The sequence below is a fragment of the Neophocaena asiaeorientalis genome, unplaced genomic scaffold (genome assembly GCF_003031525.2).
Source record: "Neophocaena asiaeorientalis asiaeorientalis breed wild unplaced genomic scaffold, Neophocaena_asiaeorientalis_V1.1 scaffold30, whole genome shotgun sequence".
Taxonomy (NCBI): Eukaryota; Metazoa; Chordata; class Mammalia; order Artiodactyla; family Phocoenidae; genus Neophocaena; species Neophocaena asiaeorientalis.
The window spans coordinates 11,214,455-11,233,394 of record NW_020174923.1 but is presented as its reverse complement, the minus strand read 5'-3'; the positions used below and the strand labels follow the sequence as shown (position 1 = coordinate 11,233,394).

The window sequence follows — 18,940 nt, the reverse complement described above, 5'->3', positions numbered from 1 at the left end:
TTTTTTTTTTTTTTTTTGCGGTATGCGGGCCTCTCACTGTTGTGGCCTCTCCTGTTGCGGAGCACAGGCTCCGGACGCAGAGGCTCAGTGGCCATGGCTCACAGGCCCAGCCGCTCCGCGGCATGTGGGATCCTCCTGGACTGGGGCATGAACCCGTGTCCCCTGCATCGGCAGGCGGACTCTCAACCACTGTGCCACCAGGGAAGCCCAGGGAAGGAACATTTATGAGGGATGGGAGGCCACCCCCAGGGAAGGCGGCTCAGTCCTATTTAACCTCACCGTCCTGGCTGCAGGCATCACCCCAGGCTTTACAGAGGAGGACAGCAAGGCCTAGCATCCAAAGGATGAAGAGTTTGAATGCATGTGGCCGAATGAGGAGGCCGCCATATACCACTGCATCCTTTTTATTTGGGGGAAGCTGGACAATTGGTTTGTTGAAAAGCAAGTGCTTCTTCAACGACAGACAGGGAGTAACAGAGGATTTCGAACAAGCTGTGATCTCATGCCATCTGACCAGCCAGTCCCTAGTTAACAAAGTCCCTCTAATTATGAAGAATTTAAGCACAAGAAGGGCCACTGGAGGACAGTGTTTCCTGATGGACACCATTGTTCAAAGGGTTTTATACAACATTCAAATCACAGAAGAGGGATTGGACGAAGGTTTAGAGTAAAGGTCAGCTTCTCTTGTGTGTCCTACGTCAATGCTTACGGACAAGTCCTAGCTCACCGCACCCGACACCCTCTCATTTGTAACGGGAGGCGACAGGGTCCCAGCCCCATTTCCACAGGGACTGTGGTGCCTACGTTTGCAGGGCCTGCCCGCTGCACGCCCGCCTGTTAACAGGGTGATGGAGCTGGAGGAGGCCAACCCCTCACTCGCATGTGGCATGGCCGCACTCCCCAGGGGACCACCACATATAAAATACCTCCCAGTGAGCGTTCACAAAACTCCCGTCGCCTTATCCTTCCATCCTAGTTCTGGGAAGAGGTGCTGACAGCTGCTGCGGCCTCTAAATAATTCTGCAGGAGCACAGCTGCCTGCGCAGGCCAACCTCCGAGAGGCAGGGCCTGGAAAGCATCTCCCGCCACCAAGGGCGAAGAGTGTTCTATGGTCAGAGCAACGCCCCATCAGGTACTCATTTGGCATGCGTGCATCAGCACCAGTTTGAGCACCTACTGTGTGCGAGGAAAGTCACTCTCGAAAGCTCGTGGCCCACAGGACTCAGGAGGGCACATCCAGGGACTTGGGTCTAGTATAAATTTGGACCTTCGTTTGGTGAATAACGTCAGGCAGATGCACTCTTGCACAGAGGGGACCATAAGCTAGGGAACAGTCCACATGGAAACACACACCTGTCCTCCCTGCTGTCCTCTGCCCTACTCAGTGTAGAAACACAACAAAAACCTCTTGACTCTCAAATGCCATGGCTCATGACAGCTGCCCAGATTTACAAATTCTTAGGGCTGTTTGTCAAGGCAGTCGGAATCTCTTCGGGGAAATTTCCTAGAAGCTGCTTTCCTGTCCTAGTAGATCGGCTGCCATAGGAACCTGCTGCGGTGAAGGGCCACCAGGCCACTGCTATTTCTTGTCTCCCCAGAGGAGGAGGGTGGGAGAAGCCGCTCCACACTCACTCTGCAGACGGTCCCGATTCATGACGCATGGGGGAACGAGGCGAAGCACGTTCATGGACGTGGCTCACTCAGACGGGAGAACTGGCCCCACGGATGGGACGTTCCTACAAAGACCCCACACAGTCACCACAGCCACTGGGCAAAATTCTCTCCCCTCCGTTGTTTCTGAGCTCAGAGTGATGAGGGCAGCAGCCGACCTGTGTGACAAGAGGGCTGTGAGGGGCACAGTAAATCTGCTTGACTACAGATGACGGACCTGTGGTAACAGGTCCGTGGGCAAGTGGGGGGAACAGTGGGGGCCAAGGGGCCTCCTTACTAGGGTCCAGGGCAGACACCTGAGCCCACAAGGGCCTTAATCAAGGCACCTTTGGTATAAACGTGAGGAAGGGGTGCAGCGTGACACTGTGCAATGAGGAAGGGGTACTGTTCACTTTACAAAATCTCAGTTTTTATTACTATTGTTGACTCTCTTGCAGAAGGTTTCGACTTTGATATCACTCTGCTTGTGATTCAACAGGGAATTTTAAAAAATCTAATTTTTGTAGTGTCCTTGACCACAGTGAATGGTATACGATTTACTTGTGAAAACACAGAACAGGGACCTGGAATTGCTGTCTCCACGTCACTGCTCTCCTGGGGCTGGCCACCACCCCCCAGCCTCTCTGTTCTGTGAACTGTCCTGGTTTTACATCTGCTGTCTCCAAATCAGAACGTTCTGAGTCTGTGCAGCACAGAGCTCGGGCCTCTGGAACGACGAGAACGCGGGTGTAGCCCCCGTGGGGATGGGGGGTACCGCTGGGCTGAGCCAGCTCAGACAGGGTGCCGTGTCTGGCACTTGCCAAAGTCCCCATAAGCGCTGAGAGACTATTTTCATGTCTAGACTAAAAGTAATAAAAGATCATAACTAATGGTTTTAGGATTTATTTTTCAGAGCAATGGCCACAACTTTCTAAATAGCACTGGACTCAGGAAAATTTGCTCAGAGCTTTGTGGCCAACTCTGGGCCCCAGAGTCCCCGGGGGCTGGCAAGGCAGCTTGGAGAAGGAAGGTGGAGTCCCCTGGAGGCAGGAGCTGTCACTTGTGACCTGTTGCCTGGGTCTCAGAGGTCACCAACCCTGACGCTCTATCGCATGATGCGGGCCCGGGCGCCTCCCTGGGAATCAGCTCCCAGGGCCTGGGGCTTCTGCATTTCCCCTCTTGGTGACCCTGACTCTGAGCCCCTCTGGGAGGGTCCTAATCACGTCTTCCCTCGCCTACTGGACAGAGCCCTGGCTGGACTGGGAGGTGTGTTTGCACAACCCTTTCAAGGGGCTCCCCTGTGTCTCACCTGGGGGACAAGGTAAGACAAAAGCACCAGGGCCCCCCCTTCCCCACTCTTTGCACTCCCACCTCTGGACATCAGGAATGGGGTGAGGCTCAGAGAGGGAGGGAAGGAGGGAATGAGGGGCAGGATGGTGACGGGTGGACAGGTGAGGGACAGAAGGGCAGGTGATGGAGGGAGGAGAGGCTGCCTGCTACACACAAGAGCAAGAAATAGCAGCTTTACCAAACCTGTTGATCAAGATGGCAACTTCACGGCCCGATGTGATGCTGCAGGTTTAGTGTGCAACACGAAGGCGTCTGATGGGTCAGGAGGGCCTCCTGAGACGCCGCAGAATGCCAGCGTGGAGAGGAATGGGCGAGCACTGCTGTGTGGAAAGGCGGGTGCGGGAATGTGGGATAAAGGCAGAGGTGTCCAGGCCTCATTCGGGGGCCAGTGGCCAGCCTGGGGTGGTGGGCACAGTGGGCCGAGCTATGGTGAAGGCCAGGCTGCTCTCAGAAGGAAGGTCTTGAGTGTCGGCCACAGCTTGGACTTTACAGGAAACGAGTTTCTGCAAAGGCATCAGCCAGACAGTGGTCCGTGCAGAGCTGATGTTGGGGGGATCTGCTCTGGACAGGCGGTGGGGTGTGAGAGCCAAGGCCAAGTCCTGGGGTGGGGGGCCCGGAAATGGAAAGAACTGACTGGGGACACACATGGAGGTCAGGTCAAATGGCTGAGTGGGTGAGAAACATGCGGAGGGAGACATCAAAGAAGATTCCAGAAGGTGGTGACAGAGCTGGTCCCAGTGCAGATTCACAGACATTGGGCAGATATGCTTAGGCACATGGAGAAATGCGTGATCAGGCTTTGCTCCTGTGGGGGGACAGTACCTCGCTCAGCAGGCGAGACCTCGAGTGCTTTAGAGACAGTGGGGATGGAGGGGGAGCCTGGGAGGGGCTAGTCTTCTGGGAGAAGATGGCAATGAATGGATGTCCTAGGTTGCCATGGTTTTGAAAACCTCTTTTGCAATATTCAGTCAAAGAGGCTAGAGACTGCTGTTCTTTAGTTGAAATGAAAGAAAAAAATGACTTTAAACAGGCGAATGCTGCAAGTAATGGGATTCGGTGTAGGTTATGAATTTTAAACACTTATGTAAGCACCGCGGTTTCCAGGTGGACACGCGCACTCAGGTGCACAGCTACTTTGTCTCCTTAACGCTCCTTCCAGCTCCGGCTCATTGTGAAACTTTCCCACTGAAGTTTTCAAAGATATGAACCATATACAGATAAAACTCAGTTTTCTCCAGTAAAAAAATGTTCAGGAGTCAGGTTTTGTGTGAAGGAAGGAATCAGTGACGTGGCTCTCAAGTCCCTGGAGGACATGGAAGGCGGCAGGGGTGGGAGGTGCGGGCTGTACCCTCCAATCTCATGTGGCGTCAAAGAAACACCTATTCTTCACCCCTTACATCCCCAACCCAGGGCCAAGGACAAAAAGATCCCCCTTTCTGGGTCGTACTGCTGGGGGTGGGGCATGGCGACCAGCTCTGGACCCTACAGTCCATTCAGACCTTTATGGGCCCCAGACAGACTCGTCTTGTGGAATGAGAGTCCTGAGTCCTTTCTAGGGCCAGCAGAGGACCAGTCTTGAGGCTGATGGGTACCGCTGGCAAGCACGTTTAGACTGCCCTCCCCCTTGAGATCACAAAAACGGCAAGTCAGAAATATCTAACACTGTCACGTGATGCCAAGCGAGTGTGAGCTCTAAGGTAGAGGGATTATCATGGAAATAAGCAAACAACCAAGAACTGAATGTTAATGAAAAATAGTACCAACGAAATAGGAGGGTAACTAATATTGTAAATGACTGCAGGAGTGGGAACACAGGAGTCCAATGAACACGTGAGCTCAACCTCATCATAATCGAGGGACATACAAAGTAAGACCACGAGGAGTCGGTTCGCTCACATCAGACGGGGTAGCCTGACCAGAACAGGAGCGAGCAGGGCCACGGGAGCTTGTCCTCCTTGGAACAGAGCCCTTTGTGGTCAATCTCCCTCCACGTGGAGCTGTCAGACCCCACGTGTGTCAGGCTGCAGTGTGTCTGCTGCGGCCCACACCCGTGCACATTATGGGGGTGCCTGCTGTGTACCAGGCACGGGGTGTGGGGGTCTGTGGCAGGAGACAGGACAAAGTTCCTGCACTCGTGGCTCTGACCCCCTGAGCAGAGATAGAACCGAGCTGAATAAATGAGATCCTGCATCATAAGTCTGCTGGGGAAAAGTTCTCAGGACAAAAGCAAACAGAGAGGGAGAGACTCAGAGCGACTGCAGAAGGCTATTCTGGATTGGGGTGGGAGGAGCCTGGAAGACTTCTTTTAAGGTGACTCTGGAGCAGGACTGTGATTGGACTGAGGAGAAGCCTGTGAGGTGTCTGGAGGCGGAGCCCTGAAGCCAAGGGGAGGAGCCAAGGAACCCAGGAGCTCAGCACTGCCAGGTACAAGGGGGAGGACAGGAGGTGGAGCTGGGGCCAAATCCTGAATTTGCTTTTTAAAAAATGAGAAAAGGGCTTCCCTGGTGGCGCAGTGGTTGAGAGTCCGCCTGCCGATGCAGGGGACGCGGGTTCGTGCCCCGGTCCGGGAAGATCCCACATGCCATGGAGTGGCTGGGCCCGTGAGCCATGGCCGCTGAGCCTGCGCGTCTGGAGCCTGTGCTCCGCGACGACGGGAGAGGCCACAACAGTGAGAGGCCCGCGTACCGCAAAAAAAAAAAAAAAGAAAAAAGAAAATGAGAAAAGAAGGAAAAATCAGAGCAAGGCTACTGTCCGTTAACAGGAGAATGGACAAGTGAATTGCAGCAGATCATGAAAGGGTGTGAACAAGACTCAGGTGACCAGTGTGGACACACAGCCCTCTGGGCAGAGTGAGGACACAGGATGTGTGGCGCCATTCACATGACATTTAAACCCTGGGAAAGGGCGCGAGTCCATGGGGATCCACAGCCAGAGAGTAAGTGTGCAGGGATCCTGAGCAGGGAACCAGGAGGGGCTCTGGGCGCTTTAACTCTATCTGTAATTCCTTAAGTTGGGAACAAAACACACACGGGGAGGTGTGTCACATTAGTCTACGTCTTTATGCATCTACAGCATTTCCTAGTATTATGTAAACCTTCAGATGAGGCCTGGTAAAGCACCGGGGTGCCAAGAACAAGCGCAGAGAGGCTGTCTGGTTGAGTCCTATGTGTGTTACCGGTGACACAAGGGTCGATATGGTTGGTCATGCAGCGAGGACATGCGGTGAATTCCCACCGCTCAGCGAGCCCAGCAGCAGAACCAGGGGCTCACCACTCAAGGCAGAACACAAGACGACGCTGACCCTTCACTCAAATTTCAATTTCCAGGCAGCCAAGTGTGAAACTGCTGGACTGGCTGAAGGCGAAAGCACAGAGGGGGCCCTGGATGGGGGTGATGGGGGGTTCCGGCCAGGGAACTTGAGAAGGGAAGGGCCGTCTGCGCCCCTGGAGCAGGGCTCTGACCTTGGACCTCGTACACGCATTCTCTGGGGGACCCTGGGCACCATTGGAGGCCACTCTGCCTACTGGATGCTGGGAGCCCCCTTGTGCCCTGGCCGTGACACACCAAATGTCTCCTGGGGGCAGAACCTCCCTGCTCTGCAGCACTGGGAGTTCTGCAGCCTTTCCAAGCGACAAGGCCGGCTCGCCCAGATGGCCTGGATCAGACTAGCAACCAAGGGCAGGGGGTTCCTGCTGCCACAGCAAGACGCTCCTCACCTCCTCCTACCCCGTTCACTTTACTCTCCCACTGAGCGTGTCCCAGCACCGTCCACTTGGGTGGGAACCCATGGGTGCTGAGGGGACAGGTGGAGACGTGGAGGGGTGGGACTCACCGATGAGGGAGTTGAGGGAGGAGTAGGAGCTGACTCGGCGCATCTTGTCGATGGTCTCAAAGGACAGGATGTACTCCTCGTTCTCGGGGCTGCCCAGGGTGCTGCTGGCGCTGCTGCTGGTGCTCAGGTTCCCGGGGGAGAAGGCCACCGAGCCGCTGGCTGGTGGGGCACCGCCACGGGCAAAGCGTCAGTTAGCACACCCAACCCCGTCTCCCCTGGGGCTGGGCTGCTGGGCACGGGGTAGGGGGGTGCTGCGGGGCTCAGGAGCGGCTGTGCCCAGCGGTGCTGCAGGATCATCACTGGCCACCCCGGGGGGTTGACCCACGACTTCTGCTCATGCCCAGGTGAGCAGATGGCAGGAGGGGGCAGGGGCACATCTAATAAAAGGTCCCAGAAGATGACCCACAACCACCCGACTCGAGCACCCAGCCTCTGGGGTCTTACATTCTTCTGTCAGACTCAGATTTTGCAAAGATTTGTTCAAGCTTCTAGCCGTGGTGACGGCGCGGATGTTTCCGTAGGAGCTCACGGAGCGCAGTCTCGGGGTGCAGGGGCTGTCCCGCACGGGGGTCAGACTCCCACCCTCTGGTAGGAGAGAAGGAGAGATAAGAGTTAATGGTGGGCTCAGGTGGGAGGCGGCCAGACGGCAGGTGACAGTGGCTTTTACCTGGATGATGTGACGCTACAACAGGGCCCTTCTGCTCAGCAGGGTCTCTGACACATGTATGTTGGGGTACAAAGCTGGACAAGGTCCTGACTGGGGTGAGGGGAGCATGGGAGCAGATGACCATGACCCACGCTTGGCGTTTTGTGAGAGTTCAACTACAGAGGCCCACATGGTTCTCCAAGAACCATACCAGGTGCTCTGGGACTTGCCTGCGGCCGCTGCCCAGGGTAACACCAGGATGGCCACCTCCTGGCTCAGCCCCCCGCCTTCCCACTCACCAATCACACCCTGCCCAGGCCCGCCAGCCGTTTCCCTTCCCCAATGTACTAAACGCAGCAATGGTCTCATGGCTGATCACAAGCCCTCTTTCCTGAAGACACAGCTGTCTGAGGGAGGGGGCAGCTCAAGATGATGAAATATAAATTCGGTTAAAAAGGACAAATGTGAGACGAGCAGCTGCCTGACGTGACAGTGACGTGAGGACTCATCGGGAAGAAAGAGAACGTGCCTTCCTATAGCCCCTATGGCAGCATTTTCTACCCTCCAAGATTTCCATGACTTTGATTTCCAGAAAGGGTAAAAAGGAAAGAAAACAGTCAGAGGGTCAGTGTGGCCCCCTTTCCTGTCCTTTCCGTTCTGGGAAGATGGGAATTGCAGATATCTGAGTGGCCCTGACTTGACACATGGGCTCAGGACCTAGCAGAACGAGGGGCCTGCTGACAGTCCTGACCAGGGTCCCCTGGGCCAGCGAGCCGCATGGGCTCCACCTCAGTGCCGTACCCTTGGTGGCTGTACCTGTGGTGGCTGGAGAGGGCAGTGGGTAGTTCTTCTCCTCTTCCATGAACTGCAGGGCCACGGTGCAGAAATTGCTTTCGTACTGAACGACAAGGTGACTCAGAGCCACCACCAGTTCCTGCCGGGAGGAGAAAGGACAGCGATGCTGACTTGGGGCTGGGAGACAACTCAGAGTAGCAGTGAGATGTACATGCTGGCGCTGAGTGCTTGAGCCACTGTGGGGGGTGGTGGGACAGCACTCAGCGCCAAGACAGGGGCTGCGCCCTCAACGCAGCACTCTTGAGCCCCTGGCGTGAGCAGAAACCTCTGAACAAGCCATGTGGTCAAGATCAGGGCCTCCAAGGGATGCCCCAGACACCCGGCAGAGAAATTGCTGACCACTAGGTGTGAGAGGGGGGCCTTGTAGGGATGCAGGCTGAGGACACCCCAGAGCGGGATGGGGAAGAGCCCTCATGGCTTCCCACGGTCAACACCGTGGAGAGCTACCTGAACCCTGGGCATTAAGGCAGGATACCCCGGACAGTGTAGTACGCTCTTCTACTAAATGTGAAATTTTCGAAGATAAATTACTTTCCAGCCCCCAAAAGGGTAACAGGAAAGTTCTACATGACTTCAGGCCAGTTGCCTCAGTCCAAGGAGAAGAATACAATTTACCTCTTTTGGGGCAGTTGGTTCTATGACCTGAGTACCTGGAGATCCTAAAAGTCACGGGAAATAAAACTGGATGTCAGTTTGCACTACTTTTCCCATCACTATTCAAATGGTTTCCACAACTTTATTTTACTTTTTAGAAAAATACTTAGCAGAAGACCAAGGTCTGAGAGCCCCTTCTTGTTCTGTGAATCCCCCAGACCCCCAGGGCCAGGAGAGCTGTGCCGAGGTGCTGATAAGCTGGGCTCGGATGGGGCCCCCGGGTCCTCTCTTCGGCCGCCCCCTTCTCTCCTGAGAGGGTCTCTCCCACCTCAGCCTTACGCACTCCTTGGCCTCCCCAGCACATGTGTGGGTTTTACTCCCAAACTTACCTTTTCAGGTCCCATCTCTGAGTTCCAGGCTGGCCCTTCCAACCACTGACCATGTGTGTCCACCAAGTGCTCTCCAAACCCCAACTCGACCTGCCCAGGACCGGCTGCCCACCCCTTTCTGTTCAGCCCTTGCTGGGGACCCTCGGCTTGTGCCAGGAGCAGAAATCTCTGGTGGCTTCAGTTAGACCCTTGAATCATCCTGACCCATCTCTCTCTCTGGCGATCCGGATGCCCACCCAGTGGGTCCTCTAGTCTAACAGGCGCCGAGTAACAGGCTGTCGAGGGACTGCCCGCCGGCCCCTCCCAGCGAAGATGAAGCCTGAGCCGTCTTCAAAAAGCACAGGTTTTCCCTTCACTCTGAACTGGTGAAAGGGCTCAGCTGGACCTGAAGCAGATTCCCAGGTCTCAGACCGTTTGATCCAGGGACAGTTGTGAGGACAGGAGGCTGAGTGCAAGGCCCACATCAAGCAGCCGTGGGTCAAGCCCCTCCTGCTGGGCAGCAGCCATGGGCTCCAGCCCTCAGAGGTCTGCAGGCATGTCTGGCTGGGGCGCAGGCCGGGCATGAGGCTCGAGTTATTCTCAGACCTTGGAAGCAGATCAGCACGGCGACTCGAGCCCCTCCAGCCAGCAGCCTCACTCCCTTTCCCGGCAGAGTAGTCCCGCCGCCTGCTCACACTCGGACCAGGCAGGCCTCCCGCTCCGGGCTTTGGCACCTGCTGCCCCCTCGGCCTGGAAAGGCCGATGCCTCGCCCCGGGCTCCCGACTCTACCTTCACTCCCGACCTTCCTTCGGAGCAGGTCACCACCTGCCACATCACACCCTGGTCTGCCCCATCTCCAAGTACAAGTTCTGGAGGCCTGGTGACCTAGGGCCTGGCACACGGGCAGCGCTTAGTAAGTATCTGCTGAATGAATGAAGCCTCTTCCCTTCAGATACACTATAATTTTTAACAAATGGTTTGATTTTTTAGGTGAGTTGTTGTCAGGATTCAGGGACATTACGCCTGGGCACACACATGGCCCGAGGCGAGTCGGCTAATGCTCCTCTGTGGTCGCCTGGAAGGCTGGACCACACGCGTTCCCAGGTCTTTCCCCAGGGCCATCCCCACTCCACGTTTTCAACAATGAATTACTGGCTAACATTTGTTTTTGGCCCATGGCCATGGAGCATCAAACTCAGCTCCCAGGACGACAGAGCAGCGTTCTGGGGAAGGGAGCACATCTGCTCCGCCTGGATGCCCTCTGGGCTCGCCTGCGGGAGAAGGCGCCCCAGCCCTGGCAGCTCATCCTGCCCCGTCGCCTCCACCTGAGACGTCCCGGGCATCAATGGGGAAACACCCTCTGACGCCGTTCATCAGTTTCGGCTGGAGTCAGATGTGTGTTAGGGGAGGAGGATGCCGGGTACTGCTCCTCTGTGTCTGCGGTTACTAAATAAATAAATGTAAACTAGAGATAAAGGATTCAAATGTGTCCCGCTTTCCTTGCTAAGGTAGACGGCACCAAGTAAGCTGCAGACAAGGGTCGCGGGGCTGGACTGGTCAGCCCTTGAGAACGGTGGGGTGACAACAGGGCGGGGGGGGGGTCACAAACCTGCTCCCCTGGCCTGGCCCTTCTTGATGAGGTGTGGGCAGCTTGCTGACTGGATGGACAGTCTGGATCGTGTACTTCCTGGACAAGCTTAAGTTCAAAATAATTTGGGAGGTTGACATGAATTTACTGACTCTTGATTTTATCAAGTAAACTCCTTAAACAGGTCAGCAAGCAAAAACCTTCCATCTCTGTCATTATCGCCTCCCCCAGGAAAAGATGCTTTCATCATTCAGGAGTCAACAGAGGCAATCTTTTTTTTTTTTTTTGCGGTATGCGGGCCTCTCACTGTTGTGGCCTCTCCCGTTCTGGAGCACAGGTTCCGGACGCGCAGGCTCAGCGTCCATGGCTCACGGGCCCAGCCGCTCCGCGGCATGTGGGATCTTCCCGGACCGGGGCACAAACCTGTGTCCCCTGCATCGGCAGGCAGACTCTCAACCACTGTGCCACCAGGGAATCCCAAGGCAATCTTTTTTATATTGAATACATGTGACTTTATGAAACCCCGCCACAATACCCTGACTCTTCTCATTTTGCCACGAGCTGGAGACACCAGCAGTTGGTTACAGCTGGGACTTCTTAAGCCTTAGCTAAGGTCAGCTCGTGGAGTGCAGTGCCCAGGGCCGAGTCCTGTTTCATACCCTCAGGTGCCCTAACGCTGGGTCTCCTGGGCCAGCAGGCTGGGCCTGTGTTCCTCAGAGCACCATATGCCACAACTGTCACCACGTGCTCTGGACAAAGACGGGAAAAGCAAGCTGCCAACAGCATTAGGATTCCGTGGAGAGAAGGAAGGCTCAGCCTCTGAGCTGGTATCACTCACCCTATTAAAGCCTGGACCCTCTCTCCAACCCAAGGGCCTCAGTCTCCCTGAACCTCCGTGTTGCCCATGTTTCCATGGCAAACATAGCCCCCTTGACTTACTTAACAGACCTGCATTGCTGTCCGTCTCCCCATTAGAGAGTAAAAGCCCTGGAGGCAGTGATGGTCCCGAGGCCTGACACAGGACCTGGGATGTGGCAGACGCTCAGATGTGTTGAGAGAAGAACACGGTTACAGAAGGTGCGCTCCTGCCTGCTCCCAGCCTCTCCCCCACTGCCCTCCCGCCAGCTCCACGCTCCAGCGCACACAGGATGGGCAGCCCCGGGCGCACCATGGTCTTTTGTGCTCCTGGACCTCTGCACATGCTCCTGCCTCACTTGCTCTCCCCGTCCCTTACTCATCCCTCACAACCCAGGCACGAGCTCCCCTCCTCCCCCTATGGGGCCAGAGCCCCTGACCTGGGCTGGCCTTTGGGGTGCTGCTCATTTACAAGGGCTTCAGTACAATTCCTGGTTCTGTGCCTGCCTCTCCACCTGGACCCTGTACCTCTCAAAGGCAGGATGCCTGCTGCTCCACATGCCGAGCCTGGTGTGCAGAGGCAGCGGTGAGCTGAGCCCGAGTGCTGGGCGAGCGAAGCAGGCCCCTTCTCAGCACCCCTGTCTGTGGACGTGCTGACCTCAGGCAAGGCCAACATCAAGCGCCCATAGGAATGACCTGGCTACACCCGAGCATCCCAGTGTCTGCGGAAGGGACAGCCAGTGGATTGGGGCTGGGAACGTCAGGGCACCTGGGACATGCTCGAGAGGGCGGTAGTCCCCGTGTTCCTGATGACCTAGCGACCATTCTCATACTGGAGACTCAGATGGACATTCTTTCTATTTTTATTAACATTCTTTTTAAGTTTTTTTGGGAAAGAACTGAAACACAGCTTTCCTTTCTTTAAAAGGAATCTTAACAGACAATTCAGGATCCTGCTGATGGGCTGCTTTGGTCACTGACGTCCACATACAGGCAATTTGACTCGGGAAAAAGAAGACTGACTCAAGGAAGCCAGATCCAGACAGATGCTAATGATGAGAACCCAAAATAAAAAAGTAAGGGCTGTGAAAAGGCACCTCCAGGATCATTCCACATTGTTAACATTTCTCTAGATAACCTGGCATGTTAGCAACTGGGTTCACGGCCCTCTGAGGGAACTCAAGATGAAATGAGTCCTTCCTGGCTAATGTGAACTTGCTCTGACAACGTCCCTGCCACCAAGTCAGTGGGGTCTGCTCTCCAAACAAATACCCTTCAAAACCACACCCACCTCTGACAAACCCAACCTCCCTTCCCTGGCACAGGGATCTCAGACATGCTGAGAAGCAGCCCGGCACCTCTAGGTGATGAGAGGTGACTCAAGGTCACACACAGAACGACGCTGCCCTCCTGGTCCTAGAACAGTCTCTGCTCCCAGGGCAGGGCTCCAAGGCCACCCCAAAATGCGGCCAGCAGACATTGGGGTTCCCCCCCACGGCCCTTTTTGGCTGGGGGAGGGGGAGGGTTGACCGTTCTGGGCCAACTTTTGACAGGGGTGTGAGATCTTGGACGGAAATTGTGGTACTTCTACATCGAAACAGACAAGTAAAAGTTTCAACTGCAAAGAACTGCTCCATTCATTCGCTGACAAACATGGGGGCAGGGAGGGGAATACACTAAACAAACCTTTCCGTCTGTCTGTGGGTGGCTACTGCTCTTTTGAATCTCCTGATGTGTGTAAGTGTTGCTCCCAGGCAAGAAGGAGCCTATTATACAAGCTGCCAGAAGACGCAGCCTGTTAAATGCCTTTAAATGAAGCAAACACACAAGTATCTGGTGAAGAAACTATTTTGGAGAGAATTAAACAAACATTTAAAGCCTGCTCTCAGCAGCATGCACACCGGTGTGGCGGGGACTGAGTGCTTGCTGCTGTGGTCGGGTCAGGGTCATGGCTCAACCTGGGCGCCGGGGAAGCCCGGCCTGGAGGCGCTCGGTGCTGCCTGGGGGCGGGGGCCACGCACCTTCCGGACCACGGGGCTGCCGTCGTTGATGAGCTGGGCCAGCATCATGGCCACATTGTGGTCGATGGTGGTGGAGTGGTCCGTCCTCTCTGCGGAGTTGCCCACAAATGTGCCGAGGGCAAAGACTGCTGCGCAGCGCACCTGCAGGTGGGACAGGGGGCAGTCACCCAGCAGCCGGCTGTTTGGCTCTAGCCGGGGCCCCTGGAGCCGACCCGACGCAGCCCAGTCTCGTCCACGGTCCTCTTGGCCCAGCTCCACTCGTGTAGACGAGCAGGAGCAGGGAAACAAGAAGTGGCGGCCCCACCTGGGGGCCAGGTGACAGGCTGTGCAGGCATCAGAGACCACACCAGGCACCGGGGAACCCACAGAGGGGGACGCAGGGGTCTGGGGCCGGGGCTGGGCCTCTCTGGCTGTGTGGTCTCCAGGCATACCTTGACCTCAGTTAGCCTGAAGTGGCCGTGGGTGTGGACTCACCTCAGGGATGGGGTCGGAGAGAAGGCTGCAGAGCTTCTCGTGAGCGCTGTCCCTCACCCCGCACCACCGGGCCGAGTCAAAGTTCTGCCAGATCCGGCCCAGGCAGATGGCCACCCACTGGCGCAGCAAGGGGTGGGGATCGTTGAGCTGCTCCAGGCAGATGGCGATCAGGTTTCCCTGGAGGCAGGCTTCCTGCAAGAAGGCAGGCAACACACGGCATCACCCTGACCACTGAGGAGGGAGGGGTGCCGGGCTGGACCCCAGCTCCCAGCGTTTCTCAGGGAAATGTTGCTTAATCACATCGCAAGATGTCCTCAATTTTCCTCATTTTTTTTTTTTTTTCTGGCTGTGCTGCACGGCATGTGGGATCTTAGCTCCCAGACCAGGGATCGAACCCGTGCTTCCTGCAGTGGAAGCACAGATTTTTAACCACTGGACCGCTGGGGAAGTCCCTCAATTTTCCTCATTTTAAATCCCACCAATATCAATTCACCCTGGCTAAACAAAGGGTCCGGACCCCACTTCTCCCATGGAGCCCCTTGGGTTGGTGTGATCCTGCAACACCCCCTCTTCTGAGGTCACTGTTTCATCAGACATTCAGAACAGTTTCGCTGGCCCCCAAATACTGGAGCTCGGGGCTGTGCCTCTGCAACCCACAGGGAGGCCCTGCAGGGGTGGGGACGTGACGTGACACTCACCTGCCCTGTGTTATAGCTGTTAACGATCACAGCCAGAATGAAAGCTGTCATGGTCCTGTGCTCAGCCTGGAAAACAGAAGTCACCTGCTAGTTTGCACTTTTTTCATGGTGGAAACTCATCACTCCCAAGCACTAGAGTTATCCTTCCAGAATCTTTATGATTATGCTTGGTGTGTAATTAAAGTAATGGGAGCCAGCTTTATTGTCTTTTGAGTCCACAAAAAGGAAGAGCACTTTTAAGAGGGTCTGACAGTTTGGGGTTGGCCTCTCAGAGGACAGATGGGTCCCTGGCGTCTGATGCTGCAGGAGGGGCATGGGCCTCTCTGAGTCTGCTCCATCAGAGGCCGCCCTGTCCTGCCCAAGTCTATGGAAGCAAATCACCCTGGTCATAAAACGACCGACCACAGTCCCTAACTTGGCTTCATTATCCCTTCCTCGTGGTCTTCTAGTGGACGGATCGATTCTCATTTTCTCCTCTCCTCTGTGCCTCAGTGTTGTTAACTATTAGTGGTACCTAGTCATTCTTTAGAGAATGAATAAAGTTAGTCATTTCCTGTGTCTCCCTTGGATTCCCAATACTCCTCCTCACGTGTCAGCCCCTCACGTGAGTGACTGTTTTTACTTATTCTTACAGCCGATGCTGATTTAGGTATATGACAAGTTTGCAGATGTCTGCTTTCTGATGCTTCCTGCATCCTACTGTCCCCTGGGCTCCATCTCCTCCTGAAGTGCGGTCCTCCTGGCTGCCTGGGTGGGGTCAGCGCATGGGAAGCCATCGGTCCTGAGATGTGCTGGCTTCACCCTCTCCCTGACTGACACCGGGGCAGGCACAGGGTCCCGGGGTGACGGTTCCCCCTGTGCTGTGAGGGCCTCTCCTCAGTCTTCCACCCGTTACTCTGGTGACTGCTGTCCAGATCTTTGCAACAGTCTTCCTTTTTGTCCTGGTTACTTTCAAGATTTTTCCTCTTGCCTTTGACATTCTCTACTTTCATTACGATAAGTCTTTGTGGGGATTTGTTTTTATTTAACCTTCTCAAGACTAATTGTGCTTTATAAACCTGAAAACTCATTTCTTCCTCAAATCTGGAAAATTCTCCGCTAGACCAGTTGGATCATGTGTCCCCCCCCACCGCCTCACCTGCCCCCACCATCTCCCTCTGGCCTGTGTTGGATACAGCGAGCCCTCTCAGCCCCTCCATCACATCTCCGCTTTGCTTCATCTCACGTGATTTCTCTACGGATTCCTTTACCCGTTGTGTCGATTCTGCTGTTTAATTCGTCTATGGAGCTTTTAATGACAGTGACTGCCTTTCATTACAGGTTCTTTCCCAACCCCCCAAATCTGCCTATTTATTAAATGACTCTAGTTGGTCATTTTTTGAGGAGGAGTAAAAAGGACAGAATACATTGTTCTTTTATAATAGTCACAAAAGTACTTATGAGGAAACATAAGAGTTTATTTTTGGATGTAATTAAAACAAATTGTTTATTCAGTAATTTTAAACATACTTATTTGTATTGATTGTCAGTCTTTTTCAGAGAATCCTATTAGTTTCAATTCTTGGGGAGCCAACCCTCTTACATGCCAGCTCTGCTTATGTCCCTTGAACATGGGTTAGGAGCAGGCCAGCGCTCCTGTCATGAGTCTCAGTACCCTGGCTTCGTAGGTGTCCCTGCAGAAAGGTTCAGCCTTTGCCGCTTCCAGGCAGGCCCTGGAGATTTCATGTTCCTCTCTTAGCTGGTGGCTCCCCCCGCAACGGGGGGTTTCTGTTTCTCACGGGGGCCTTTCCTGACTTTCCGTCCAGACATGGACAGACAGGACCAGCTCTTCTTGTCCTTGTCTGGTGAGTGGGCAGCTCGCCCCACAGGCCGGTGTCCTCCATGCAGACTCGGGGCTGCACGCGCGTGGAACGCCAGGGTCACTGTGAGGTCTGCCTGTGAGTCCCACCGTGCCCCTCCTCTGACATCGGTTTTTGGCATTTGGGGATTTCCTTTCCTTTCTTTCACATCTATGTCCTCAAATCTTCAATGTGTTTGTAGTTGAAGTGGGGCCCACTTGTGCTGGCTTCGCTCACCACTTTACTGCATTTTATCAGCTTAGATGTCCTATTTGTTTGATTTGTATCTTACCCTGAAGAACAGGGAAGTGATTATTTCCAACATTTGTATAAAGTCTAAACTTTAACTGCCTATGATAATGTTTAAAAACCACACTTTAGTTAAAACACACAAGTTCTACTTACCTTTCATAACAATCCTGTTTTTGACGTTTTCTGTATTTTGAAAAATGTGTTTGTTTTTTTATTATTGCCATTTAGTTCAGAAAACCAACTAGAGGGTGAATTTACACACAAAAGTTCCTTTACACAACCAAAGCCACCTAAGACCGTGTAAACAAGCTGTTAGACTTAATTAAACATTCTGATAAAAATAAGTTATATTAAGTAATTATTTAGGGTGTCTATTTTGTTCTTTTTACTATGCTAGGAGCTAGAGGTAGGGAACATAGAAATTAATTAAAAAAACACTTATAGGAAGTTATTCTATATGCTATTTATGGATTACTAATTTTTAAACAACTTAATACAATAAAATATATTTAAAATTTAAACTTTCAATCTCTTCTTTCCACCTTCCCACCCCCCTCCCCGGCTTTCCTTCCTGATTGAGAAGGTGCAACAGCCTCCTGTCATGTCCAGAACCTGCACTGGGCAAAGGAACTGCCATATTATGGATGTACAAGTACTCATTGATCTAACTTGGCTGACAGGGTGTGAGGCAGAGTGGATTCTACTTCACTACAAAGATGTGCTCGGAAAATGGACTCACTGTAAACAGAAACACAGCCTGTGTGTCAAGTCTCACTGTAACTCTTCACTCAGGGAAGCAGCTACTGAAATAATATGACGGGAAGCAAAGGGCACCGTCTGAGTGAGGCAGAGCCGGGGTGAAAGCGGACCCCCTCCCGCCACCCTGCCGGCCCCTCTGCATGGAGCAACCTTCCCCAGAGTCCCCGGGAGACGTGTCACCAGAGCTGGTCCTTACTGGCATGTACGGATCTGCCAAGACCGAGAGGAAGTACTTGTGGCCGTTGTCCTTCACCAGGTCAGCTTGGCACGACTGGGGAGAGAGAGACACAGGAGAAACAGTGAGTGCAATTCCGGGAAGGGACTTCTTTTTCTTCTTGGGATGTGTGAACAAACGAATGTGCAATGAATATTTTATGCCTTAATCATTTTCTCCTCTCAAGTCCAATTTTCATCTGAAAAAACAATTCCGACGGCTGTGTGGAGACACATTTTTCCTTGGCTGTGGGAAAAGGGCTGGCATCTCACACACTCTCAGAAGTGCAGCAGCTCCAAGGCGTTCTCGAGACCACCTTCTGGGTACCTGCTGAATGGGGGCGCCCTGGCTGCTGGATGGCTCCTTTGGAGACCGTCTGCATCCTGCAGCCTCCGCACACGTCCTCCCTCCCGCGTCAGCCCGGGGCCCACGTGCCTCTCCTTGCGCCTTTCAAGCTGGGATGTGCCCTGGATCAATACCCAGAAAAACTGCTTTGTGATTTAGGGTAACGTGTCCACAGGGAGACATTGAATTCCATCAGCTCCCAGCATGCTCCACTCTAGGGGAAAAAGGCCATTCAAGAAGAGAGAACCGGAATTTTAAGATCTGAGTTTCTGAGAATAAAAGGAAGAAGTTATGCACTGCAATACATCTCTACCTCTGCAGGGCACTGCTGGCTCAGGGTCACGCCCTGTGTGAAGCCCTCTCAGGGGCAGGGCGATTTTGCAGACGGAACCTGCTGTTTACTGCAGCCCGGAGCCCTGACCCCCTCTCCCACGCTGGCCCACTTCTCAGGGTGCTTTGATAATGAGGTGTTTCTTCCTCACATCAATAAACTAATAAGGTGGCGACTGGACTCAGCTGTTTAAGTGGTAATTGAGCGAGATGGAGGGGGTGGTCAGGAAGCAGGGACACCGGGGGCTCAGGTTAGCAGGATAATAATCC

General features: G+C 54.0%; 1 protein-coding gene across 2 annotated transcripts in view; it reads right to left on the bottom strand.

Moving 5' to 3' along the window:
• The window catches only part of RPTOR (regulatory associated protein of MTOR complex 1), a 337,424-nt gene that overhangs the window by 36,818 nt on the left and 281,666 nt on the right, over window positions 1–18,940 (bottom strand). For both annotated transcript variants that reach the window (XM_024760891.1, XM_024760890.1), the window contains exons 14-20: window positions 17,978–18,052; window positions 14,933–14,998; window positions 14,235–14,426; window positions 13,761–13,901; window positions 8,295–8,412; window positions 7,277–7,417; window positions 6,833–6,991 (exon numbers count right to left, since the gene is read on the bottom strand). In XM_024760891.1, the coding sequence (XP_024616659.1) occupies window positions 6,833–6,991; window positions 7,277–7,417; window positions 8,295–8,412; window positions 13,761–13,901; window positions 14,235–14,426; window positions 14,933–14,998; window positions 17,978–18,052 (892 nt within the window). The remainder of the gene's footprint in view (window positions 1–6,832; window positions 6,992–7,276; window positions 7,418–8,294; window positions 8,413–13,760; window positions 13,902–14,234; window positions 14,427–14,932; window positions 14,999–17,977; window positions 18,053–18,940) is intronic.